The sequence below is a fragment of the Chroicocephalus ridibundus genome, chromosome 8 (genome assembly GCF_963924245.1).
Source record: "Chroicocephalus ridibundus chromosome 8, bChrRid1.1, whole genome shotgun sequence".
NCBI lineage: Eukaryota > Metazoa > Chordata > Aves > Charadriiformes > Laridae > Chroicocephalus > Chroicocephalus ridibundus.
Genome location: NC_086291.1, coordinates 47112804 through 47140791, shown reverse-complemented (window position 1 = coordinate 47140791; position 27988 = coordinate 47112804). Strand labels below are relative to the sequence as shown.

At 36.9% G+C, this 27988-nt stretch overlaps 1 protein-coding gene across 3 annotated transcripts; it reads left to right on the top strand.

The window, feature by feature from the left end:
• The first annotated feature begins 31 nt into the window (after window positions 1-31).
• Window positions 32-26127, top strand: MARF1 (meiosis regulator and mRNA stability factor 1). Of its 3 annotated transcripts, XM_063343810.1 has the most exons (27): window positions 32-131; window positions 1468-1672; window positions 3332-3994; window positions 5008-5182; window positions 6611-6837; window positions 7766-7883; window positions 8551-8723; window positions 9270-9704; window positions 10239-10408; window positions 10506-10664; window positions 11337-11526; window positions 12257-12435; window positions 13342-13422; window positions 13780-14016; window positions 14796-14915; window positions 15265-15440; window positions 15671-15891; window positions 16591-16733; window positions 17932-18065; window positions 18589-18791; window positions 19292-19519; window positions 20315-20545; window positions 20656-20868; window positions 21638-21698; window positions 21792-21932; window positions 22961-23131; window positions 23667-26127. In XM_063343810.1, the coding sequence occupies exons 2-27, from the start codon at window positions 1526-1528 to the stop codon at window positions 23897-23899; spliced, it is 5229 nt and encodes a 1742-aa protein (XP_063199880.1). In that variant the 5' UTR covers window positions 32-131; window positions 1468-1525; the 3' UTR covers window positions 23900-26127. The 3 variants fall into 3 exon arrangements, with proteins under 3 accessions (XP_063199880.1, XP_063199881.1, XP_063199882.1); XM_063343811.1 differs by lacking the exon at window positions 21792-21932; XM_063343812.1 differs by lacking the exon at window positions 32-131 and having other exon boundaries at window positions 1553-1672; window positions 3336-3994.
• The last annotated feature ends 1861 nt before the right edge of the window (window positions 26128-27988 follow it).

Genomic DNA, 27988 nt, shown 5'->3' with positions numbered 1-27988 from the left:
GCAGCGGGCTGGTTTCCGGCGCTCAGTCTCGCTTGACGGTAGAAAGAGCAGAGAGGGAGGAGGGAGGACAACAAAGGGGTGTGAGGGGCCGCGGCGGCATGTGAGGGACGACGGCGCCGGGGGCGGCTCAGGTAAGGCGCGGCGGGCAGGGGCAGAGCAGCCCTAAGCTGGGCCCGCCGGCTTCTGATGGCCCGGGGCAGCTTCCACCGCCCTACGGCAGTGGGGAGGCCCTGGTGGAACGCCGCGGCCGGGCGGGGACGGGGCCCGCGCCCCTCGCGGGGAGCAGCCTGTCCCCCAGGCGGAGCGGCATAACGGTCTGGGCCCGGCGCCACCGGCGGGCGGGAGCGGCCATTTGCCCGGCAGTGCCTTGGGGCGCGCTGGGGCTCTTCGTCTGGGGCTGGGGGAGGGGGGGTCTGGCCTCGCCGTCGCCCCCCAGCTGTGGGCCAGGCCGGGCTGGAAGCGCCCAGGGAGCTGCGAGCCGCAGAGGGCAAAGCGCGGACACACGTAGTTAACACAACTTTTAACGCTTTTTTTTCAGCTACCGCTTCAATTCCTAAACAACTTGGTGCCACCAGACACTTTTAAAAGCGGCATTCTCAAGAGTTGCAGAACTTGATTAACTTAACATTTTATACAACATAATTTTGGGGTACTAAGGGTTCATGTGAATAAACATTTTTGCTTTCAAAAAAAAAATCAAATTTTTTTGTGATTAAAAATAACACTGGGGCAAATGTAATGCTATGGAATGTATTCTATGGTTATTGCGTTTAACATTAAATGCAAAAGAATTGAAGGAGTGTAGTCTAATGATGCAGTATGTAGCTGGAGGGCAGGAAGACTTCACCTGCTAATCACAGTTTTTCTGTCACAATGTGGTTGGGTCTTAAACAACTTGTTTAGCTTTACAGAATGACAAAGAAGCAAAATGATGTGGTGTGCTGTGGGGGCAGCTTGAGAATTATTAGAAGTATTTGTAAATAACTTTTGTAACTTAAAGCTCTGTTTAAATACTAAATGCTGTGTGTTTAACACAGGTATATATAGTTTTGTTAACCAATGGAAGAACAATGAATAGGCAGTTTACTTCTTTCAGCTGAGTTCAGTTGCACCTCTTTTGTATTTACTGATGAGCTGTTCTTAAAAACCTACCTACTGGATTCTCTTACCAGGAGAATGCCCTGAGAGTTTTGGGGAGTTATTTCATATCAGCAGCAATGCATTTCTGGTGCTCTGTAGCTAGTGCTAAGGACTTGTTTTCGTCAGAATACCTCACCTGTGCTGCAGGTTGTGAGAAATATTCCTGTACTAAACAGGAATAGTCAAGGTCATGTCCCATATGCATAATTAAATTTAACATAAATAATGCAGGTTCAGTGATCTAACAGTAGTGGAATTCATAGGACAGAGAAAAACCATGGTGGTCTTAGCTTAAAAGTTATTTAAAGCATTTTTTCTTTTTTGCAGGTGGGAAGAATGAAAGGAAGAGGGGATGAAAGAATGTTGAACCTTTTTGCTTGGTTGTATGATGGAAGAACACAGGACAGAGAACCTCTGCAATAGATCATTCGGATGGCTTCAGTGGCAAGAGAATGATGCTAAACCATGGCTCTGGAAGCTTTCTAATTGCTTTTCTGCTGCTGAAAAGTCTTTGCCTTGCAGTGCAGAAACGGTAATTCATTGCTTTACTAAAAGCATAGTTGATATCCTGGTACAGAGTGGTATAACTAACAGCAGTTATTGCTGACTAAAGGGGGTGAATGGGGAGAGGAGAATAAGGAGAGAGCAGTTACCATGGTGAGTACAAAATCTGCCTGGGAATTTAAGGTTTTTAGTTGTGTTCACAGTTCTCTCATCAGTGTTGGTGAAAGCAGGCAAGTTGCTTTGCTTGATAGGGCTTTACTCTCTGCAGGTCTGTTTGGAATAATACAACTGACTGCTTAAAAAGTATATAAGGCAGCTTCTTGGAAGCTCTATGAAGTTATTGCTGAAGAGTAGAGGATTAGTCTTCATGCTTCCAGATTTTTATCAGTTTGGAGGCAAATTCAGAATTTTCCAAATTATTATTATATACTAGTTAGAGCAATTGTGGATACTGTTCTTCATGAATGTCTAATTTTTCCTTGTTTCCATTTCTTTAAATGGTCCTGTTCTGTAACTGTATATGATTCTACATATTTAAGATGCAAAGTGCTCAGGGATAGAAGGAATAGTACAGCACAATGACTTGAGCAAGCCAGCTCCAGCTGTTAAGTAACACTCATTGAATCTGACTTTCAGTAAAAGACACATGGGAAACATAAGTATGTATCTTGTTGTGTTGCTGTTCTTATATGTTAAGGGTTAGGAAGGGAGCTGCCATAAATTCTGGAATCTATCATGTAAACCAGTTCCAGACAGATTTTTGGCAGAGTGTATCTTCAGTTCGTAAGATGTGGCATCAGGTAGAGAGGAATGATTTTGAACTTGGGTAATCAATTTTTCATTACTGTATAGTAGGAAATGCATTAAATTCAATTTGGAAAGTAAAAGATTTTCTAAAGTACTGGCCTAAAGCTCTGGAGTAGTGTGTTGTGTGCAGGTTAGCTCTACTGACCTTGACTGTTCTGTTGCTTCTCGTAACCTTGCTTAGTTTTCACTGCTGCTGTTTTAAAAAACCCTGTATTTCTGTCTATGCCTTTATGTCTGTACATCTTGATATCTTGAATCAGAGTAGGCAAAAAGCACTTATATAGCTGTGAAAACTTAGTCTGCTTTGTCCTCTGTTAGTTTACCTGCTTGATATAATTTCTAATTTTTAAAGTCTTAGTATTTTAATGCATTACTTCTAAAACTTAAATACAATTTTAAAGTCTTTATTCAAAATAAAAGGTGATTACTTGTGTACCTCCAAACTGTGGGACTTTTTTACTTCATATTGCATCCATCTATGTTTGCTCTTAAAAGAAGTAAATCTTCTTTTTTTTTTTGCTTTTCACTTGCAGAATATCTCTCAACCTTAGCCTAACAGTTTTCTGCTTTTCAATTTCTGTTTTACAGACCCATTGCTATTTGGTTTATAGCTTTTTGGTTTTGTTGCTTCCAAAGTCCACTGATACCAATGTATCTCAGGCTGGCACACAATTGGAATGTTTCTTTTAATATTTTACATGTTCAGACAGTGAGGTAATAGTAATCATAAAGATAACACTTTTCAAATTTTCTATCAATTTCTATCAATCTATTTCAAAATATCTATCAAAATTGTAACAGCCTAATAATGTGCTTGTTTATACTAGAAAATTGTTGGTTCATTTATGTATCTGAATGTAACTGAGCTTTCATTTTCCAGAAAGATTACATGGAGAACAAGAAAGCTGCTGCAGAATTGAAGGATGCTTCATCTCCTCATAATGCTGGCTCTAAACTGTTCCCAGCAGTACCGCTTCCTGATGTTCATCCTCTTCAGCAACAGCAAATACAGCTTTCACCTGGCCCGAAAGTAAGCTGCTGTGCTCATGGCTCTGACTCTTCTTGTACTCCACAAATGCATGGTGGTGGTGGTAACTTGATTCACTCTGGCACAATATTAGACTCAAAAAGCACTGGGACGATTACTTGTCAAGTAGGGTCAGGATTTGCTTATCAGTCTGCATCTTCACTGAAGAACCCTCCATCTAGAAGCAATTTGGCAGGCATTGCGAGTGAGTTCCCTGGCATGTGCGTAGAAAACAGTGTATCTTCCTGTCAACATCTGCCCTGTTGTGGAAAACTCCATTTCCAGTCCTGTCATGGTAATGTGCACAAACTGCATCAGTTTCCAGCCCTTCAGAGCTGCACATCTTCTGGCTATTTTCCTTGTTCTGAATTCACAAGTGGGGCTGCAGGCCATTTGGATGAGCATATTGCACAGTCGGAGCTAACATCGCGTGTGTGCGCCAACCCTTTGCACCTAAACATGGCACCTTCAGTTTGTTTAAAGGGCTCTCACTACTGCAGTGACTGCTTAAGCAAGGTTTGTATGCATCGCACTTCTCATTCATTAAGCTTGGTATATGGTTAATGTTGAAATAATGTTACTTGAGCAAAACATCAGCTTCCATGGGTTGCAGCTTGCATCCTCCTAGTTGGTGATGTACCAGATATCCTTTTTGGAGATGATCTCTCTTCTGAGGTAACACTCAGTTTGGTAGGAAGACAAGAGAGGCTATCACATCGTTTAGCTTACAGGGTATCTGTAATGTACTCAAGCAGAATTTTGACTGGATTTGAAAGACACTTCTCTCTTCTTGACAGCTCCAATTAAAATGTTCTGTAGAAGTGACTCTGAGAAAAGGCTAACAACAGTTAACATGTATCCTTGAGCAGCTGATCAGTAAAGATACATTTCTAAGTCAGATGAAATGCCTGATGCTATGAGGATATTCTAGTTTTGGTTTGGTTTGCTAGGTCTTAGTTCAACCTTCCCAAACTTGTAGTTTATACTTCAATGCCAATACTTTAGAACTGATTAAAACAGTGCTTGAATTTTAATAGGAAATTCAAGTGAAATAATATACTCAACTTCACAAGATGTGTTACTTAAACTTCCAAACTTGAGTGTCCAATGTCAAAGTGAAATGTCTTCATTTCAATAAACTAGATGGTTGTAATTCCAAACATACTGAATTCCCTGCTGTTTTTGGGAGGAGGGAGGTGATTCAACCTCCTACTCTTAATTGTGTTGATTTCACATGCTAGGTCTGTTTTTTTGCAACACATATCAGTATTTCTTAAAGATGGCATGTCTTGATATGCAGAGTTCAGCAGAATCTTCCCTTATGTTTGGAAATTGAGAGCTAAGTATGCTAGGAAAGACTCCAGGACAGAAGCTTCCTTCGTGCAGTAATACTGTTGTTAATTAACTTTGCAAAGTATGTCTGAACTTATACTTATTACAGAAGGGAAACTGAGTGTTTTTAGTGTGGAATAGTATGTGCTAATAATGTATAATAAATGAACATGTGTTTTGAAAAATTGTCCCAACAGCCAACCAGAAACAGCCTAGTTGATGCTGCTAAAATCTGGCCAAATATTCCTCCTCCAAGTGCACAGACTGCACCTGTTCCTATCCCAATATGTAATGGCTGTGGAACCAAAGGAACAGGAAATGAGAAGAGTTTGCTACTGGCGAGCAGCCTTGGCAAATCACCGCAGAAATATGGTAAACCACATTTGTTTGAAACTTGCACTTAGTGGATATTGTCCTTAAATACTGTTGCACATGAAGGGTTCTCTTAAATTGGTGACTTCTGTAAAATCATAGAAGACTAAGCAGTTAAACGGCTTGAAAAGTCATAACTTGGATTTACCTGTTTTGACTACCTAGTCAACTTATTGTTTTGTTTGCATAGAGTTTTGATTTTTCTACTATTATATTTTTTACCATTTTAAGAACTAGAAAAAGAAGTTCTAAGGACTTGAACTATTTTGTTCTGGTGGTGTATGAAGAAATTATCTTCAGCCAGACCTTGAAAAGCATCTTGTTAGTTTAGTGTCTATTGTCACTTCATACACAGTAAAGATGTAATGTTTATAATTAGAATATAGCTTTTTTCGGTGTTCTTGAGAGGAAAATACTGTGTGAAATAGTTACGTGGTCTTTCTACAGTGTTAGTACTACTTCAATTATGAGATCATAGTTAGTATGAAAGTTATAAAAGTAAAAAAAAATCATGGAAGAATAAGAAATTGGATGGTTTTACTGTCTCTTTAAGATTACACCTGTTTTTAAGATCCAGCACCCTGTTAAGTGTCCTTACAAAATGCAATTCCAGTGAAACCAGTAGAAGAGTAACTAGTAAACAGATACCCAAACAAACATATTTGTCAGTGGTGTTTAATTTTATATTCTCAGCTAATTTTAATTCTTAGCTTGTTTTTGACCTGTGAGGATTCTGTGTCACTTCTTAAGTTTCTTTTCAAGTTTTTTTGTGGGGATGGAATATATAATGTTGATGCAAAATTAAATAGATATTCAGTGCTGAAACGATGGGAACTTTATTTGTGCTTCTTAGTCTGTAATAGCAAAAACTCTTAACCTTGTTCTCCTGAACTGTAGGATGCCTTTGTGTTTGTTCCATACTACCCTAATTTCTTATAATCACAGTCACTATATTGGTAATCTCATATGGTTTTATTTAAATTCTTTATTTAATGCACACTGTAAATGTGAACAGCTTTCATGTTTCACTTCTGTTACTGATATAGCACCTGCTGAGTTTAGTTTGACAGTGACACAACTTGAGACAGTTTTAATGGCACATGCCACCTCAGCATTTGATAGTTGTTTCTTTTAAAAATGTTACTTGTTTGAGAGTTTAAAGCTGAAGTTGTCTTGCATCTTTATCATAACTTAACAGTGATGAATTTTCTGTTTAAGACTGATCTGAGGTATTAAGTTTCTCCCTTAAGGGGAAACTTTGAAAACACCTGATTTAAGATTCCTTAAGAAAATAAAACTGAACTTGCACTCCCAGGCATGTTGTTGTCTAAAACATAGAGCTTCTCATATGCAAAGTTTACATTATTTTAAGTTTAACATTTTTAGTATTTGGAGATTAAAATGAGCTGTGTTGTTAAACCTCTACAGGGTCTCCGGAAGTTGCAATAACAGGCCAAGTGCTGGAAAACTTGCCCCCCATTGGAGTCTTCTGGGATATTGAAAACTGTTCAGTTCCCACTGGCCGTTCAGCTATAGCAGTTGTACAGAGGATTCGGGAAAAGTTTTTTAAAGGTCACAGAGAGGCAGAATTCATCTGTGTGTGTGACATTAGTAAAGAAAATAAAGAAGTTATTCAGGAGCTAAACAACTGCCAGGTATCAAAACAGCATCTACTCGGTGTTGTTGCTTGAATTTGTGTACTCAGCATGTGCTAATAGTGATTCCTGTTTACCTAAAGCTTTGTGTTAGCTTCTGTGGTTTTAAGTGCATGAGCTTATAATTAGTTTATGGGTGGGGGTCTTTAATGCTGAACTTTCCTGGTGTGATACTTTTAAAAACTGAAACTGCATTCTGTTATATGTAAATTACTGATTTATCTTTAGCTTTAGTGTTCATAGAGGATTTTGGTTTCATCCAGTAATAAGCAGTGGTGACATTTTCAAATCTGTGACTAAATAATTGACCTAAAAGATCTGATTCTGTGAACTCAACTTTATTTTTGTTAGTGAATACTGTGCTGATTAGTGACTACACATGTAAATTAGTGGTATTGATTGGGGCACCTTTAATGCTACTTATTTTTTCCATCAATACCTTTTGTTTCTTGGTATTTCTTTTACTTTTTGTGCAGGTTTCTAAGTCAGAAATTCCCTTCCCACCCCCTAAATTGCAGATATGATAACAGGTTGACAGTTTATCTGCTTATGTGAGGTAAAATAAAATGATAGTGAGTACTTGCTATGTTTGTCACCCCTCCATTTCAAATGAGGGTTTATGGAATGTTTTTAAGGTAGCAGCATATACTCTTAGAGAATGCAAAGCATGTAAATTGTGATCTTTAACACAGCAGAATAGCAGAAGTCATCCCTAAGACTTTGTTGAACAGCTAGGGTTGAAGTTCGTTGCTCATTAGAACAGTTTGGGATCCATACATGTTGTATTTAATGCATGTGTGTATTAATTTATCTAAATAAAAGGTGCACGTGAAAGCTTGTATTTATGTTAATTTCTTAAAAAATTAAATTTAAGCAACATAGTTCAAATTCAAGCTTTTCTCTAGAGCATATATTTGTATTTCCACAGGTGACTGTTGCACACATCAATGCTACAGCAAAGAATGCTGCTGATGACAAACTCAGACAGAGTCTTAGGAGATTTGCTGATACACATGCTGCACCTGCCACTGTGGTTCTTGTGTCAAGTAAGTGTTTGTGGTATCTATAGTACAAAATTCAGTTCCTCTCTTCGGTCATACTTTTGCATATGACGCTATTCTGCTATCCAAGGGTTGCATTTAGAATTGGCTTTAACTGAATTTCTCAAGAATTCCTAATGATGTCAGTGGCAAGAAGGGAAAAGTAGGCACTGTAAGATGAGAACTTGGCTTAGTTAAATCAGCATTGGAATCCGATGTCTTCTTGAGTGTCAGTAGGTAGACAGCTTCAACAGGAAGCTAATAAAGTAAAACTCATTGAGTCTTCCTTATAGTAATCTTTCAGAATGTTTTGAGCAAAATGTATTTGATTTGTTGTTTATTCTTGTAGCAGCTTCCTATACAGTTAAATATGCAAGCCACTCAACTATTTAATTGGTGTGTTGCCTTGGGTTTCTCTCGAAGCTAAACAGATGTTTGTACAGAAGTATACAGTACCAGTCAAATGCTGATAAATAGCTAGAAGCTGCTATTAAAAGGAAGCCCTTGTCTATGAGATTGAACATGATTTAAATCGTGTCTATTGAGAAGCCTTGTAGCTGTTTGTGCTCTTTTATTGGAAATTCAGTGATAAATAGAACTTGTCAAGTGAGGCCTGTGTGGAGGTTTTTTAGCCTTTTCATGTGTTCTCCTGTCCATTGTAACTTTTTTCCAGCGGATGTAAACTTTGCTTTGGAACTCAGTGACCTGAGACATCGACATGGTTTTCGGATCATTTTGGTACATAAGAACCAAGCTTCAGAAGCACTTTTACATCATGCTCATGAGCTTATTTGTTTTGAAGAATTTATTTCAGACTTGCCACCAAGGTTACCGCTGAAAATGCCAGTAAGGATTTTAATTCTTAATGCAATAGATATTTCAGTGTTAACCTCTTTTTCTAATTTAGGAGAGCAGGCTGAAATTATGTGTGTGTTTTATGGTGAGACATGATGATGTCATGATGATGTTCTGTCTGATGCATATTTCACCATTGCTTGTATTTCAGTTACTACCACGTGAATGTGTGCTTTGAACAGCACTCAGACCTTTTCTTTGAAATAACTTCCTGAACTATGTGTTCACATGCATGTGTAGAATATATAGAATTCTTGGGTTGCAAACAGTGATGCTTTCTTAGCTTGAGAAGCAATTAGGTATTGATCCATTGGTCACGGCGTCTGTAGTCTCTTCTAACTTTAAATTATATTGGACATGGAAGTTTGAGGATCTGCCTTGGTATGGGAGTCTTCCAAATCAAATGCTGCAAAAAGAAGGCCAGGGGGTGGGTGCAGGGGGAGAGCATGTGTCACCAGAAGCAATGTAAAAATACTGGTTTTGAACAAGAGGGTATTCTGACATAATAAAACTTAAAATCTTACTCCATTTAAACAGGCATGCCATACACTATTATACGTTTATAATCTGCCAACAAACAGAGACAGCAAAAGTGTCAGCAATAGACTCAGGCGTTTGTCAGACAACTGTGGAGGGAAAGTGCTGAGCATTTCTGGAAGCAGTGCAATTCTCCGTTTTTTAAATCAAGAAAGTGCTGAACGGGCTCGGAAGCGAATGGAAAATGAAGACGTTTTTGGTAACAGGATTGTAGTGTCTTTTACTCCCAAAAACAAAGAACTTAATGAAACAAAAAGCTCCAGCTTTGTGGGAACTGAAAAGGTGAAGTCTCCCAAGAAAATTAACAAGAACACAAAGCTGTGCCTCCTCAACAAAGACTCAAGTGATCAGTCTTGTGGTACCAAAGGCTCTGCTGGGAGAGGATTCCCAATTCATGGATCTATCATCAAACCCACAAATGTTAAAAGTTTACAGGTACTGTTGTTCTACCTTGTTTAGTATTCTTGCTTTTCTTCATGTTCTGGGAATTGTGTGTTACAGCTTTAACTTGTTAATTGTATTTAGTGAAAAACTATAATGTATAGTGACATTCCTGAATGAGAGCTGTATTCATCTGCTTGGAAAGTAGACACTGAATTTGAGGGTTGGATTTTTTGCCCCTCCCTGCTGCCTTTTTCCTTGATTTGGAAATACTGCCAGTACTTATTGAGTCTTGAATCCAAGGCCAGTTTTGAGTTTTGTACTGGTGTTGAGTATAATATCTAGAGTCATCAGCTTCTGCTAGTTTTAAGGAAAACTAGGGTAGATCTACAGCGTAGCAAAAACATTTCAACTAATTGGGACAGAAAATAGTAAACTGTCAGAAAATCAAATATTCCTGGTTATGAAGCACCAATGAGAATGCTATTAAAGAAAAATTTGTCAGTTATCTAGGTTTCCATAACAAGGAAAGCCTCTGGCAAGGAATGTCTAGTGCTTTTATGCTGACCTTTCTTCTGTTTTCTACAGGAGCTGTGCCGCCTTGAATCAAAGACCATCAATAGAAATATTGAAAACCAGCAAGAACATTTAAAAGAACAAATTCCTTCTCCTCAGAGTAACTCTAATGCAGCAATTCCTGTGTCTTTGGCAATGAAAAAAACTGGAATGGGAGAAGCATCCTGTAAAAGTAGTCAGAAGTATGTTTGAAAATAGACATCAATGTTAGCCATATATTTTAAATGTGAATTCTGCAACATAATGTGTTTTCTTTTTCTTATATATATTTGTAAATAGAAAAGAGACCTCTGCTTCCAGGAGTGTTACCAATTCCCCTGTAGATAAAGATAAAGATGAAACTGTATTTCAGGTCAGCTATCCCTCTGCTTTCAGTAAGTTGACGGCCTCAAGACAACTCAGTCCTTTACTCATGTCTCAGAGTTGCTGGTCATCTCGGTAAGTGTCTGTGGATTATTTGGGAGGTGAAATGATACGCTGATTATGAACAGCTGTGTATGGAATTGTGTATGCTAAGCACATTGCTTTAATATAGTGATCTGTGTGGAGGCAAAAGGAAACTGTGGTGGTGCTGCATAACAGCTAACAGAGGGTGGATGTAAATTTAAGATGAAGTAAACTCTTTTTCAGAAACTTATTGAACTTTGTTTCCTGCAAACTTTAAAGCTTGTGAAAAAACTTCAGAGGTATTATAGACATGATACTCCTCTTTTCAGTGCCTTGGATGTTCCCAGTAGAAATTTATCCAGGCCTATTAAATTCTCAGACTTAAATATGTGGCCTTTCCCAATTATTAAAATCAGGTGAATGAGCTTGGCCTTTTCAATGTGTTAAGATAGTAAAAGACTTGGTGTCAAATATATTATTAAATTGGGTGATGTTGAAACATAACGCAAATTATTTCCTCTTTTCTCATAGGAAGTACTTTTCTTGTTATGATGTTTTGTTTGTGGTGAAATTTGTTTTGTCTGCCTGCATGTACTAGGAAAATACCTTCAAAGTCCTTTATTTACATGTGATGTGTGTCTTACTTTTTGATTAATTTTGAGATGTATGTATCAGAATTGTGCAATAGCTACTTCAGCTCATAAATGTTTTTCTTTTACCCAGGAGTATGTCTCCAAACCTCTCAAATAGATCATCTCCACTCACATTTAATGTAGTAAATCATACCAGCAGTACAGACTGCCCTGATCCTTTTGCAAATGGTGCAGACATTCAGATCAGCAATATAGATTACAGATTGTCCAGAAAAGAGTTGCAGCAAAACTTACATGAAATTTTCTCAAGACATGGCAAGGTAAATACTAAAATACCTTTATTTAATCTTATTTTTTTAAATAATTCCTGTTTATGTATTTATGGACATGTTTGTGTTCTAGCTTTAAGCAAGTAGGAATAGAAAGCTATCCAAACATGGACTTTTAAACTTTGTTGAAAGGAAGTATTGTGTTTTTCCTGTAGAAAGACCAGATCATCACTTGCACTAGGTTCTTAATTTGCATGTGGTCTTCACAGATCTGGTATTCTGAAGTTTTGTATATGAAATTCTTAGTAAGTGGCTCATTAGTCATACAGCTAAAGCCTAAGTCCTTCCATGCATGACCTTTTTAAACTGTAAAGCTGAATTCCTAATGTTATCTTAAACATCACAGTAAAAACTGAGTTTATTTTGAATGAGAAGTGATCAAAAATAGACGAGTGTGAATCAGTAAGAAACAACTATGAAAGGAGAGGTCGTTTCTGTAGCGGTCTTATTTCTGTCTGATCTGTAGGTGACATTCTTCTGGCATAGTCTTCTGCATGGGAAGATGATGCTTGTGTTAAAGGAGTATCATGGTCTTGCCTTGGCCAAGGCTCATTGCACTCAGTTCTTGTTTGCGTTGTCCTGTTGGCCATGGTTCATCATACTTGGTTCCCTTTTGTGTTGTATTCAGCTCTTGGCCAAAGCAAGACTGTGCTACTCTTGTGTTGGCTTGCCTTGGGTTAATATTTTGTGATAAATGTATAAGATGTTTTCTTCCTTTCAGGTAAAAAGTGTAGAGCTCAGCCCTCATACAGACTACCAGTTGAAGGCTACAATTCAGATGGAAAATCTGCAAGAAGCAATCAGTGCTGTTAACAATCTTCACAGATACAAAATTGGCAGTAAAAGGATCCAGGTCTCGTTAGCAACAGGAGCTGCAAATAAATCACTCTCTCTCCTAAGGTAGTAAGCACTTTGGCACTTAATTGTTATGGCATGTATTTAGTAGCTGAAAAATGACTTAAAATATCAACCAAAGGAGTGATAGGGATATAAAGTGAAATCTGTCTTATGACCTGATGAATATGTTAAATACAACAGTTTTCACTTAAGATTTTTACATTGCTTATTAAGTTGCATCTGAAGAGACTAGATCTGTTAGTTTCACCACTACTCTCTTATACTGATAAACCTCAACAACTTAGTTTGTGCAACTGAGTTAAGATTACACTTGGCATCTTTATTTCTTCTTTTCTCCAAGAAAGCACACATGAATTCTCTCTTTAAGGATGGGATACCCAGTTTAAATGTTGTTGGTATTTCTTTGATCTCAGTTTTCTACATGGAGGATGATAGAACTAAAGTGCTGGTGCTAGTGAGAACTCAAGTATTTTCTGTTTCATTTTTTCCTGTAGTGAAAGAAATCATTAGGAAAAAAGTTGTCTTAATTTTTTCACAGAAAGCTACGGTGAAAATAGCTTGGACTATAGGGTATGCTACAGTTATGTACTACTTTACAACTTTATTTCATTCTTGCATTTTAGTTTATCCCTGCTCAAAATTCTTAATAAAAAGATCAGGCTGGTGACCTCTAATACTACAGTTTTACTGTTGCATTTTATAGATGCTCAAAATCTTGCTACCACCCATGAATGATGCGGTTCCTTCAGAGCTATTACCTAGATGAGTTAGCAGTAATGTTACTGCTTGTACTCCCTGATCTGAAGCGTCAACTTTTGTAATGCTGGGATGGAAGGGAATGCAATTTTATAGTTCAGAAACTGCATCTCACCAATTTGGGCTGGAGACTACCTGTTTCTAATACTAACAGGTTAATTTTGTGCTAATGTTACAAAACTTCTTTTATAGCTCAGAAACTATGTCCATTCTGCAAGATGCACCAGCTTGTTGTCTGCCTGTGTTCAAATTCACAGAAATCTATGAAAAAAAGTAAGTTTGCAGTTGTTTGGTTTTTTCCTCCACTACTTCTAAAAAGAATCTGATCTTGGGTGGTTGCTTACAGTGAATTATAGAAAGTAACAGAATGGAATGTTTTGGGTTTTTCATTGTAACATGTTGCAGTATATTATCTATCCAGAGGCAATGACTCTAATAATGGCTTTTCTTAGAGGGTTATACTTCCAGTATTTTACTACAGTTTTTTATATTGGCATGAATAGATCAGTTACCTTAATAGTATGCAAGAATAGTTTCTCACATATTCCTGTTTATTAAAAGAAAAATGCAGGTTACTGCATTCTCTAGCTGTGTATATAATGTGTATTATTTCACTTTTTTCCTTTTTAGATTTGGGCATAAGTTAATTGTATCAGACTTGTATAAACTAACGGATACTGTGGCAATCCGTGACCAAGGAAGTGGGAGGCTGGTGTGCCTTCTATCCAGCAGCCAAGCCCGGCAGAGTCCTTTAGGATCTTCACAGTCACATGATGGCTCATCAGCAAACTGTAGTCCTATAATATTTGAAGAGTTGGAATATCATGAGCCTGTTTGTAAGCAGCATTGCCTGAATAAAGACTTTATGTAAGCTCTGTATAAAATACTACAAAATCTTACAAAATATTTAAATAGGTATATTCAAGTTGAGGTATATATGTTCATATAGTGTGCTCCAGTCACTGTTTATATGTTTACAAGAATAAGTCAGGCAGAAAATAATGAAAGGGCAAGGTGAATTTTCTAGGCAGTTCTCATGGATCAGACTGTTTGGATAAGATTATTTTATTCTAGCACAATTGCCAAGATTGAATACCCCTTAAGCAGAAGCTGAAAGGGTACTCTACCTTCCTCTGGTTATATAGGAAAGTTATACATACTAGAGATTTCTATTAGCTTGAATTTTATTACATAATTGTAGCTGGAAATGATCATTCTTTATCCTCCAGCTACATTTAGTAAGTGATTCACACTGGGTTGAAGATTTCCTGAAGCATCTATTAAGTTTTTTGTTTTATTCAACAGCAGCCAGGTTGTGCTACTAGAGCAGTTAATAGGTGTTCACTGTTAACTGCCTGGTATGTGGTGCTAAAATTTAATTTAAAAATTTTAATGTAATGATGATAAAAATATGGGCTGCTAAATGTCTCTTGTCTTCTAGAAATTTGCTGTAGCTGTTTGGATTTTTGTGAAAAAGAAAAAATGGAAGTTGATTGTGGTTGTATGTAGTTGTATTGTCAGCTGGTAGCAGTATATCGTATGCATATAGTGTAATGTTTACTATGGGTGTGTATGTGAGCACAGGCATGCTATGCTAAAGCTATATGTAGAATGAGCATATAAACTTCAATCTTTTGTTTTTACAGTGAGCATGAGTTTGATCCAGATTCTTATAGAATTCCTTTTGTGATTTTGTCTCTGAAGACATTTGCTCCGCAAGTTCATAGTCTTCTACAGACACATGAGGGTACTGTGCCTTTACTAAGGTAAGGTATTTTAATTTCAGCTTTTAGTATATGGGCTGATAGGTTAAATATTTAAAACTTCATTGGTGGGTCTTGTAATGCTCTGAAACTACCTGTCGCATAAAAAAACTCCAGTTCTTGGTGGTATACTTTAGAGCAAATAAGTGCCTTATGAAATTACTACTTTGATCTCTTATTGAGGAAAAAAGACACTTATTTTACATATGCTTTTTATGAGGACTTCTGTAATGTGTTAGTAAGCTGTTGAAGCCTGTTGGTCAGGAAGTGTCTCAAAATGAGGATTTTTTTTAGGACAATTGTTATAGCTGTATTTTAGTTTTTAATGGAAGCTTTTTTTTTCCTTCCAAAGTTTTCCTGATTGTTACATGTCAGAATTCAATGATCTTGAAATAGTGCCAGAAGGCCAGGGCGGTGTTGCTTTAGAGCATCTAATTACCTGTGTTCCTGGAGTTAACATTGCCACTGCCCAAAATGGTATTAAAGTTATTAAATGGATACATAACAAACCACCACCTCCTACTACAGGTAAATATTTCTATTTAAAATCTTTTCTCTGACCTAATCTTTCTGGTAAAGAATTAAGGGTAGCATAAAGTAAATATCTTGTATCAATGTTAAACTTTTTGTGAAGTTTTTAGCCTGAATGTTCCTTCTCTTTTTTTCCTGTGCTCTAGCCTGTGCTGAATAATGTGCAGTGTTCAGTGGAAGAATATTAGTGAAAGGTTCAGTAATATTATTTGATTTTATTTTTTTAGATCCTTGGCTTCTACGTTCTAAGAGCCCTGTAGGTAATCCACAACTTATTCAGTTCAGTAGAGAAGTGATAGATCTACTTAAAAGCCAACCGTCCTGCGTCATACCTGTCAGTAAATTCATCCCAACGTACCATCATCACTTTGCAAAACAATGCCGTGTGTCTGACTACGGGTATTCCAAATTAATGGAGCTGCTGGAAGCAGTGCCTCATGTACTGCAGGTGAGTTATATGGCACTGGTCCTTTTAATGTGGAGAATTGTTCTTCTGTCTTCAACTGTTATATAATAGATGCTATATCCACCTTGAAAGAGATGGTTAACTGAACGTTGGAGTGTAATTGTTGTCTTTTTTGAGATGTTTTTGTTTTGTTTTTATTGTCCCCACCCTTCCAAAACAACTTCTGTGGGAATTAGCTCTTTATTCTTATTTAATCTAAGCCTCTGGGGTAAAGTTTGAAGATTTTTTTTTTAGCCTGTGGCTAGTGCTTGGGTAAAAAGTTTTGTGCTGTTTGTCATAAGAACGCAGCAAATGCTGAGTGCTGTGAAGTTACGCTGTGATGTGTAGCTTGTGACTGGAAGGATTTCCGTGTGAAATAAGTTGTGTGGTTATGTTACCAAAAAAAGAAACACTGTGGTCACATCAGCTTGCTACTTTGAACACCAGTTTTTCCTAGAATTTGAAAATAACCAATACAAATGTGCAACAGTTGCAATAGCACTCATGGAGTAAACATTTAATTTCTTGATGACATACCCCATAATACAGAAAGCATATGGGCCCATGAGGCTGCCTTTCCAAATGCTGTCTCTATTATATCCTTCATTTCTAGCCTACCTGTACTAGAACTGACTTCTAAATATCTTGTAAAAGAATTTATAGGATGCTAGATATGAGTGATCATGTAGAATTTTCTTTCAGATTCTTGGTATGGGTTCCAAACGCTTGTTAACTCTAACGCACAGAGCTCAAGTGAAGCGCTTTACTCAAGACTTACTGAAGCTTCTCAAATCCCAGGCCAGTAAGCAAGTTATTGTGAGAGAATTCTTACAGGCTTATCACTGGTAAGTTATCTTTAATGAATGAAGAACAGCTGTGCAGGGCATGTCTGTCAACAGTGGTTTTAAAACCTAGAGGAGGAGAAGTCAGTGCTTTAAATCTTAGTACAAAACTGTGGCAACTATATTGCCTCTGCATTGTCATGTGGAAGTTCAAACTTCTAATGAAAACAAAAATTAAAAGTTCTCTGGCAGACTTTACTGCTTCCTTTAGCACTAGGTTCATTTAACTTTATTGGAGTTTGAAATGGTTTATTGTCTTTCATTAATTCTCTTTGAAGCCATGACTGCAAGGTTGGATTTAAGCAAGCAGGTCATGGCACATTAACATGAACAATAAAGGGAAACTTCAGTGTTAGGCTTTCTTTGCAGGGAAATACAAAATAAATAGACTGATTGTCAATAGATACTCTTACAACTTTAACTGGATCTAGCAATAGTGCAAAACTGAGGAGTAATGCCTGTCTTGCTATGCCAGGAAGAACATTCTGTTCTAGCATGGTAAAAAGGTAGGGGTGTGGGTTCTTTGCAGAACAAAATATGGTGCTTTCCTTAGTATGAAGACAAAGTAGTACTTACTGTGTGTTGAGGAAACCATAGCATCTTAGTGCTACATGTGGTCTGTCTTTGCGTGTGTGCTACTGTGCTGCATGTGCCAACAGTTCCTTTTTGGGTGTGCGCCCTTCTACTTGTATTTCCACTATTGGCAAAAATTACATCATTGGCTGTTTCTATATCTACTAAATGTGCATTGTGGTCATGTCTGGCCACTTATTGGATAAGAATATATGTGAAGCGTTCCTGCTTCTGAGAGGTTTCCTGTCGGGGAGGCAGGGAGAGTAAAATACCTTATGATATATTACATAGTATTGTGAACCTTGATATGGCATTTTCCAGGGTACGGTCTTTGCCTTCTGTTGAGACCTAATCTTGTTTAAAAAGAGCATATTTCTGTAACTATTAAGCAAATACAGACTGAAAGTATAGCCATATGAAGCTGTATAATATTATATTTTCTCATTTTTTTAGTTAGTGTGGACAGATAACTTGAATTAAGAATAGCTTTCCCCTTTGTTTCACATGCTAGTATTTTTGTCCATATAAAAATGATGCTTTTTTAGGATTTGAGGCTTATTCTCTCAACTTACACATTTCTTTTGCCTATACAGCATACTAGTATAATGCAATTTCCCAAAACTTTCAGGTGTTTCTCTAAGGACTGGGATGTTACTGAGTATGGAGTCTGTGAACTGGCTGACATTATTTCAGAAATTCCAGATACCACCATCTGTTTGTCACAGCAAGACAATGAAATGGTAATTTGTATTCCCAAAAGAGGTATGTTTATGTACACTTTTACTGTTGCCAATGAAATTATTCTTTGACTGTTTTAAAACTGCACTAACTAGAGTATATAGGAATGACTTGGATATTTTGATAACTATGTTTCTGCCTTCATAACTAAGCAATGAACTTCTATCAAATGAAGAATTTGTCATTCTAGGCACTTTTATAATGGAACATAGCAAAGCAGGTGGCAAACCAAAATAATGTTACCATTTCTACATATAGTTAAACTTTCTGTGGAATTATTGGAGTGTGTAGTTTCCACACAGCAAAAATGCAAACATATTTATCTGTTTAATATTTTCTAAGGTGCTGATCACCTGAATAGTTTTGACTTTAAACATGTAAGCTTAGTAAAAGTCTTCAGTAGTAGAAGAAGGAAAATAGTGACTTGGTGTGGTATATGATTAAGTGATATGGTGATTGAAAATCAATCACCATATTTTCTTATTATATTCTGTTGCATTTTACAAGTGTGCTGGTACATAGCTCTTGCTTTGTTTTTTAATTTTAGAACGTACGCAAGAAGAAATTGAAAGAACCAAACAATTTTCTAAGGAGGTAGTAGACTTATTGCGCCACCAACCCCATTTTCGAATGCCCTTCAATAGATTTATTCCTTCTTATCACCACCACTTTGGTCGTCAGTGCAAACTTGCTTACTATGGTTTTACAAAACTACTTGAACTTTTTGAAGCCATACCAGATGTCTTACTTGTAAGTTCTAAATTCCTAAACTGTACTAAAGCATTTTTCTGAGATCTGTGCAACTGTTTCAGCAGGGGTTATGTTTCTCACTAACTTTAGCATGAGTTATAAACTGTGCATCTGAACGTTAGACAGCTGTGTTTAAGAAAGTCTTTGATATATCTAATTTGGTAAAATTGCCCAAGGTTTTTAGCATATTCAAGTTAACTTTGTTAACAAATTCAAGTTTTCTAAATGGAATTGTTTACAAAATTCAGTGCATCAAAATTAGAGCTAAGTTTCATTAAAGTTGTGTTAAAATTGCTTTAAAAAAGGTTAATAACTACTTAATTGCCTTTTTTGTTGTATTTAAGAAATTACATAGTCTTGCTTGCTATATAGATACCTTTTGAGATAGCTGAGCCCTGCTACGTAGCATGCTTGCAAGCACTCAATTTTAGTTGCAGATTACACTTTTTTCATCCAGACTAGGTAAATTACTGTAACAAAGTGTAACTTCTGTTTTGTAGGTATTGGAATGTGGGGAGGAGAAAATTCTCACGCTCACAGAGGTGGAACAAGTCAAAGCAGTTGCTGCCCAGTTTGTTAAACTGCTGCGGTCTCAGAAGGACAACTGCCTTATGATGGCTGATTTACTGACGGAGTACAGTAAAACATTTGGATACACACTGCGTCTTCATGACTATGACGTTAGCTCAGTTCCAGCTTTGATGCAAAAACTTTGCCACGTTGTAAAGGTAGTCCTTTATCTTCGTAGTTTATCCCTCTAAAAGATATGTAATGTTGTGTTAAGGAATTTCCTGTCTCAAATTACAGGTCACAGTGTGCTTAATATTGTACTCTAAAGACAATATTCCATTAAGTTGGGAGGGGAGCAGAATTCAAAAGGGATTTTAAATGTAGCTTCTACATTCCTATGGTGTTCGCTTTGTTCTTTTGTAACTTTTCAACTTTCTCGGAAAACTCATGCTTATTTAGCAAATAAGTAAAAGATTGTATTATAGTACTTCAACAATACACATTGGTTTTTTTCCTACCTGACTTTTGTGTAAAAGTCATAATTTCCTGGTAACTGTAGTAGTTATCAGTCTCCTAATGTTTTATATTCCTCATTTTTTTTTGATCTATGGTTTGAGGCTTTGACTCTGAATGTAAAGACATAGATGATCTTATATGTCAGCAGAAAAGAAAGGTTTACATCTATGTGGATGTGGGCGTACTGGTTTAGTTGCTCCAGTTCTGTTAATGTAGCAGCTGGTGTTCAGGCTGGAGCTGAGTCAGGTACAGCTGTCTTGGAACAAAGAGTGAAATCACGTCTACTATTGTGGACAGAAACTGCTACACAGCTTTTGTAAATTCAAGTAAATTTTTCCATGTAAAGCTCTTATCTGCTGTGCTTTTGGCTAGGGGCATGTTGGATGTTGGTATGTGATATTAGATACAGCTGTGCTCAAACAAAACAGAGCTACACAACTTACTTATAAATTAATTTCTTCCCTGTCCCTAACTTTATTCCCAACTCACTTTTCTAGGTTGTTGAAACAGAGTCTGGCAAGCAAATTCAGCTGATAAATAGAAAATCTCTGCGGACTCTGACTGCCCAATTGCTGGTCTTGTTAATGTCCTGGGATGGAACATCCTTTCTCTCTGTTGAACAGCTTAAACAGCATTATGAAACTACCCATAGTACTTCACTTAATCCTTGTGAATATGGATTTATGACCTTAACTGAACTCCTGAAGAGTCTGCCTTACTTGGTTGAGGTATCCGTGCTCTTTTTCCTTTCTGCTGTGTTTCGTCCTTTGGGAAGACACAGTGACTAGAGAGTATGGAAGTATACACTCTGATTCTGTATCTTTTCTTTTTCCAACAGGTTTTTACCAATGGCGGAGCAGAAGAATATGTGAAGCTTACAAATCTGTATATGTTTGCAAAGAATGTAAGGTCCTTACTTCACACCTACCATTATCAGCAGATTTTTCTTCATGAGTTCCCAGTAGCATATAGCAAATACACAGGAGAAGTGCTGCAACCTAAAGTATATGGATGCAATAATTTAGAAGAGCTTTTGGGAGCAATTCCACAGGTGTGAAAAACTGTTTTGCATAATTACATTGAAATTTCTGCATGGATTAAAAATAGTAACACAGTGGTTCTGTTAATTGGTATGAATTACTGGAATAATTACCTAATCCAAGGAGGCTTATACTAGTAGTATTTTTAATAGCTTCTGAGAAATCTGTACTGTGTAATAAGAAAATGAAAATGTGTTTACATGTTTTGGTCAAATTTTGCTTAACTGTTCCTGGTGAGGCCGCAAACATCCTTGGTATCTTTATCAAGTGAGATAATTGATTTCTGTCTCAAAGGAATGAATGACTGTACAGTACTGAAACTTCACTTTGAACAGGGTAGGTTATTGATTTTTAGGAGTGAAGAACGGTGGGAACTTGTCAGAAATGCTACATAGTGGAATTTTGCTGTGGTGGCATCTTGTCATCCACATGTCCTCAGTGCTCTAGGATAATGTGTGACCCAGTTTATGACTGTAAGCTTTCTGTTAAGTAAATTAATCTTCCTGGAGAGTGACAAAATGGAATTTTGCAACTCCATGTTTTAACACAGTTTTGTTAATATATAGCGAATACATTTTCTAGCACTGTAGTTTGCCTTTGGCATCAATTATTTTGAGATAAAGCTTTTACTTAAGTAGTGTAGTACAAATTAGCAACATTTAGTTTACTTTTAGAAATAATGTCAGTGTAAGGCTAGATGAAAGGCAGCAAGGAAGCTGTTTTAGGCTTTGTGCTTAGTGTGTGATGATGTTTAATTCTGCTTTTTTTTTTCCTCTATAGGTGGTCTGGATTAAAGGACATGGCCATAAGAGAATTGTGGTACTAAAGAATGATATGAAAAGTAAGCCATTTCAATTTTGAGCAGTATCTTAGCTTCCTTTTTCTTTAAGAGGTGACTTGAGTAAATGAACCAAATGAACTTGCCTTTTTGTAGCTCGTTTTAGCTCACCTAGTTTTCCCCCTGCTGATTATGTGGATGATCATGGAAGTCAACTTGCTGACAATAATGGACATATTATGGAGACCCCAGGATCCACTTCATCAATGGAACTAAGTCTAGGAACACCTAGCAATGGTAATGCAAAATTGATTTATATAATAAATGTGTTATCTTAGGGGAGTAATCAAAGCAGCATGGGGAAAGCTGTGTGAGTTAGTCAACATGAACTTCCGTAGAAATGCTTTATGGCTTTGAAAGCTGTTGAACTTCTCCCCAGGTACATAGTTAGTCATGTGTCCTCTTGGCAAGGGCATCTCCTGTCCTCAACTGTCAGTATATATATATATACATATTTAGCTGCTAGAGTACTGTTTCCCATGGATTTTAGTGGAAACTTAAATATAAAGCTAATGAGAAAAGATGGTCAGTAGCAGTTTCTGCTAGGAGTGTCTCCTGTATTCTGATGAGAATATAGTGCTCGTTTGTGGTGTTTTTATGTTGATTTTGTGTTGTTACTTATTTGCAAATAATAGTGGCAGCCCTGTTAGTATAAGTCTGTCTCCAAATAAAAACATCTGGGAAATGGTTCGTATCTTGCTGTGGTCTCCAGTTCTTTGACTACCTGCAGGTTGGAGAACTTGTGGAATAGTTCTTGAGTTATTTACGAAGTCTAGGCTTGTCCCTTTTAATAAGGGCAAGTCACTTCATTTTGAAACTTTCAGCTTAATTTTTACATGTAAATGTGTTAGATCGTGGTACATAAGTAGTTGATAGGATATTGGCACATCTGCAGGGAAATTGTCTGCCCTTCTGTGTTGAAGACTTGTTCCTGTAGAACTTGTTTTCTCAGCTCTTATTTTATTACTCAGGTTTGTCAAATACCAGATTTTACTATAAGGCTGTGTAAGTATAAGGCAAGCAGAAGGTTTAACACACTACCGCTTTGTCTGCTGTATTGTACTTAGCTAGCCAGCAAAGTAACTCTTGAATGAATGCGAGGTTACTTAGCATTAATTAAATTAGTTTGATATTAGTATTTCAAATACAGCATAGCTCTCAAACGCTCAGAATTGCATCTGAAGACTTTACATTTACCAGCTCTGAAATAGTGACACCTTCACAGTTTACAGATACTTTGAAAGATGTTCCCTTTATTTTTGTAGCTTCTAACCAAACTGAGCAAGAACTTCTTTGCCTCACGAACACATCTCCTGTTGACCTCTTGTGTGAGCCAGTTCCTTCCTGCCTCCCATCCCCACAGCTGAGACCTGATCCGGTGGTTCTTGAGTCTGCAGACCTCATTCAGTTTGAGGAACGCCCTGCACCTCTCTCTGGTAAGAGCTTGCTTGTCTAAGTTGTATTACTTATGGGTGATGACTCGTACAACTTGGAAAATAAAGCATCACATAAATGGTTGATTATATAAAGTTCCATTTAAAGACATATGTATATGTTGCACAGTGGGATGTGTTAGAAATGCAGCTGGCTTCCATCAGAAACTCTTGAGTACTGACTGCAAGTATGCTGCTGTAGTTGTCTGAGGTGAATTTTATGGGGACCTTATCCACCTTTAAAATTGCATTTTGCCAACTTATAGCAACCTTTTCACCACAGTAATTTTATAGTGCTTTTCTGAGCACTGAGAGACTTGATGTGTGAGAACTAAATTAAACCTTCTAAATAGTACATGATACAGACAAAGCCAGGAACAAACATCACAACAGCTGCAGAGGTGAGCATTGATGCATCTTCTGGCTTCAAATCAGCCTGACAAGTTATTTTAAATATTTTATTGCCTATTACTAGAGAAATATTCTTTATTTTTCAAGAACAGAGCATCAATAAATTGAGTTGTCTTATTTATTTTAGAGATAATGATTTTAACAGAAGAAGAAAAACAAAGAATTGTTACCACAGCTCAAGAAAAATTGACCTCTGGTTCTGTGGTATCTAATGCCACGGAGAATGCTTCGGTGCCTCCCTGTCAGTCCTCTGAAACCCAAATAAACAAGGAAGCAATGGACAGCCCAGCCAAAAAGCAACACAAAAACAAGGTGAAATTGGCAGCAAACTTTTCACTTGCACCCGTAACCAAGCTTTAACTTTTTCCTTTTAGTGTGAAAGACAAATAGCTATGGACTCTGCACAAAGAAAAGCTATTTGCTAGCCCTTATGTATTTTAATGAAAGGCCTAGAAGAATTAATTTGTATTTAATGTGTTCTGTGAAGATTTTGTTCCTTTTACACTGAACACAGCTGTTAGCAGAGCAGATATTTTCTATTATTTTGAAAAAAGTCTGGCATTCGTTAAATTATTCTTAAATTTTACAGTTTTTCATAAATGTGTGTTCAGTAAAAGCAAAACATTAATTCAACTAAAATGGAACAGATTTTATTTTCTCTAAGCCTTGTTGGTGGTGTAATCATACACGTAGCATATTGTATTCTATAGGCTGTTGCTTACTGGTATTGTTTCAGACAGTATTAATAAAATGCATGATCTGTCTTTCAAAAGCCTGTTGAGAAATTTTAACTTGCTGACCTGAAATGACAAGAGTAAGAGAGTTGATTGTACTCCAGAGGAGAAATTTGTCTCTGACCTTTCAGATGACTTGTAACTGCACTGGATATTCTTTTGTCTAAAGATGTCTGTAGAAGATTATGTGGATTTTTTTGTAAAACTTGTTTTAAATGTTTTCTGTAGTTTTCAGTTCCATTTAGGAGCTTTCTAGGACACTGATGCTTTAAGCTTCCCTTTTATATTTAGTTCCAGTCTGGCATGGATTTGGTTAAGGAAAAGACTGTCTTGGTGTTGTGAGTTTAAGATACAGACACACCCATTTTACTGTGTCTAGAAATGAAGTTAGAAAGATTCTGATATTTCTGAAATATGCATTTAATGCATAAGTTACAGATAATCGAGTAGGTCTTATTAAAGTGTTTTGTGATGGAAGGTATGGATGCTATTTCCACCTGTAAGGGAAGTTCTAACTACATGTGGAAATGCTAAGGTTGTTCTGCTTAACCTTGTTTTCTATTTTTAAGCATGTTCAGTAAATGGGAAGCTTATTCTTTGATGTGCTGTCTTTTAGCTCTGTCTGTTTTTATTCTAAAACTTACTCCTAGTGTTGGAAGCTTTTTTCAGTTTGTGGTATCTTGTGTTGGCTTTTGAAAGGGCCGGCTTTGGAAGAGAGGTTAAGTCAGTGGATGACCTTAACTCTAGTTAGCAGAAATGTCCAGTGGATGAGATGTTATACCCATTCTGGGTAACCATGGCATTTACAATGGGTTGTATTTGCCAGGCAGCAAAACAAAATGCTTGTAGTATTGAAAGAACCTATACTAGAAGTTTTCCACTGGCCAACTGAATATTTTTAGGTGCGTTCTATTGTAATATACAAGAGATGGAACACAGGCTCTCATTTCTCAGCCAGCAACAGGAAATGTCACTGAATAATGGCTATAGACAGAATTTTACTAGTCAGATTTTGTTATAAAATCTTTTAAACTTAGGCAAGTATTACCAGTAGTGAACTTATAGCCATTGTGAATGCAGAGAAACACTTGGAAGTTTTTCTGAGCATTATGGCACAGTATTTTGAGTCCTTGGTAAACCTCTACAGACATATTGCCATAGAAAGAGAAATTTAGAAGTAAGCTTTCTGGGAATGCTTTTAATGAGTTAAATGCAAGAACATCTGCTTTCACCTTAAGTTTGATAAAGTTAACACTGATCAGTCTAGATCTTTGTTCCAGAAGAACATGCATTGGAGAAAAGACCAACCTGAAACGATATTTTCATGAGATGCAGCTACAAGTCATCTGGAGTACTAAAGAAAAACAGGTTTTTGCATCAGAGGAAAACATGGTATTTGTCAAAGTGAGTGTGGTGGTGATGCCGCTTACGGAGGTCAGCATATCCCTTCTGGATTCGTGTGTGATTCTGATGAAATCGCTGTTTGAAAGTAATAGAATAATACTTTTGAGAAGTTGTGTTCATAGTGTAACAAAATAGCTAATTGAATTGCAATATATTTTTTTATCCAAAGGGTTAAATGAATGATGTGACTTACAGATTTAAAAGCGTTACAACCATGAAATTCTTTAATTTAACAATTAAATGTACTACTTCAGATTCATGTCTGTTTAAAAAAAAAATGTCACTGAAGCCCTCAATTTATGCACTATCTTTTTCTTGGAATGGGAGGGAGAAGAAAAAATTCTTTTCTTAGCTGTCTACTTTGTTTGGACACTTTCTTTTGTGGCTCAAGTGCTGTTTTGTGTGTTGGGACCAAACAGTTGTGTCAATAAAATTTTCAAGCAAGCATAACTCTTGTTCTTGTCTGAAGCTCTGAAAAAAAACTGTCCTAGAATCCTTAACTTTCTGTGTCACATTAAGTTTAATTATCCACACAGAGCAGAGCGCTAAAATTTGGGATTTAGTGAAGACAAAAGAAACTCTGTAAATCCACAGCTTGCTATTCTAGAGAATCAGGGTTTTCCCAATTTTTGCAATTGAGCTGTTAACAGATGTACTCAGTATCTCTTACTGCTCTTCATACAACATAATGTTTAGGGTTTATTTTAGAAGGAAACTGTACTACTTATCAGACTAAAGGGAAAAATAGAGAAAGGAGTGTAAATGCAACAGGTGGAAGTAAGGCGTTCCTCCAGAGTTTTAATCTCACTTTGAAATGTTAAAATTAATGTGAATAATGTCATATGGAGTGTTACTGTGCAATAAAGTTAACAAGTCACTTTTGAGTTATAATAGCCTTGTTTTCCAGCTTGTTGAAGATAGTAATTATCCAGGACCTACAATTCTGGCAAGCAAGTTACTTTGCAGCTTCACTAGAGTACTTTGAACTTTACTCAAGAATCTAATAAAATAATTTAAAAAAAAAATCTGCAACTAAATTGGACCGTTCTGTCATCTCACAGCATTATGGACAAAAGTAAAGAGCTGGATGAGCTGCTCCTGACTCTTTTTTTTTTTTTTTGTGGTCTTATATATTCTCACTTAATGGAACTGTTAGTGGAACAGTCTGCTAGAGTAAATGTCAGGCCTGCTGCAGGTAAGTGTTCCCTTGATTTTGCTGAGTATTTGCTTGTTCAGTAAACAATTTTGAAGTAACTACCTAAACTTATTTAGCAGGAAACTTCCCATAAATAGTGTAATACATACCACTTTGTAGAAGGAGGGGCAGGCAATTTATAAAGACCTTCTATAGCATCTTACACCACTAGATTCTACACCACAAACTGTAGAATCACCACTGAAACTTTCTTCTTTCGGTAGTTGTGAATGTTTTAAGTATGCACAAGTAAAATCCCTCATATTACCTGGTATGTGATTACCTTCAAAAGGTGGGTTTGATCTTGGTTGTTCTTTTGTTATCATGCTGTGAAGATTCCCACTTCTTTCATTCTTGTTTGATGTTAAGCCATCTGTTTAAATTAGTAAAAAGTTCTTAAAAGTCATGATGGAAACAACTTGATAATTCTTTTTCTAAAATCGATATGGCTTGTTTTGTCTGCCATAATCAAACAGGACAGAGTGTAATTGCATGGTGAACTATGGTTTAACTCCTATTTCTATTAACTGCGACTTAAGAAAAAGGCACAAGGAGAGACTTGGGCATAATACCAGAGAAGGGCGTTAGGGAAGTGACTTAATTCATTGATGTTTCAGGTGTGATGTGGAATATTGCTGATAGGAAGCATGACTCTCTACCAGAACAGAGAAAATAAGGCTGTTTCTTAACCTTTGAAGCTTCTGAATAGAGGAGCTGACAAAAGCCTCTTCCTTTGGACAAAGCAAAGCTTTGGGGTGGGAAATAGTAAGTAATCGTTCCATAGAGTAGGCTGAGGATTTTGGTTTTGGCTTTCCATATTCTAGACAGTTTTGGGACTTTAGTACGGAGAGGAAAAAAACCAATTGCTTGGAGGAAAAAAACATGGCCTGGCTTTGCTTTGCTTAGGCGTTTACAGAAGTGTGAGCAAGTGAAAACCAAGTGTTAGCAGCGAAGCCTGCTTATCAGTCTGTGGAAATAACCCTTCCTTTTAATCTTGTCACTTAATTTCTTGCCTATGACACTTGAAATATGTTAAGTGTCTTTGCAGCTAACACTTTTGCAATTTGAATATTTAATCTCTCTTGTGTCTTACAGTGGATGTATGCTATGGAACAA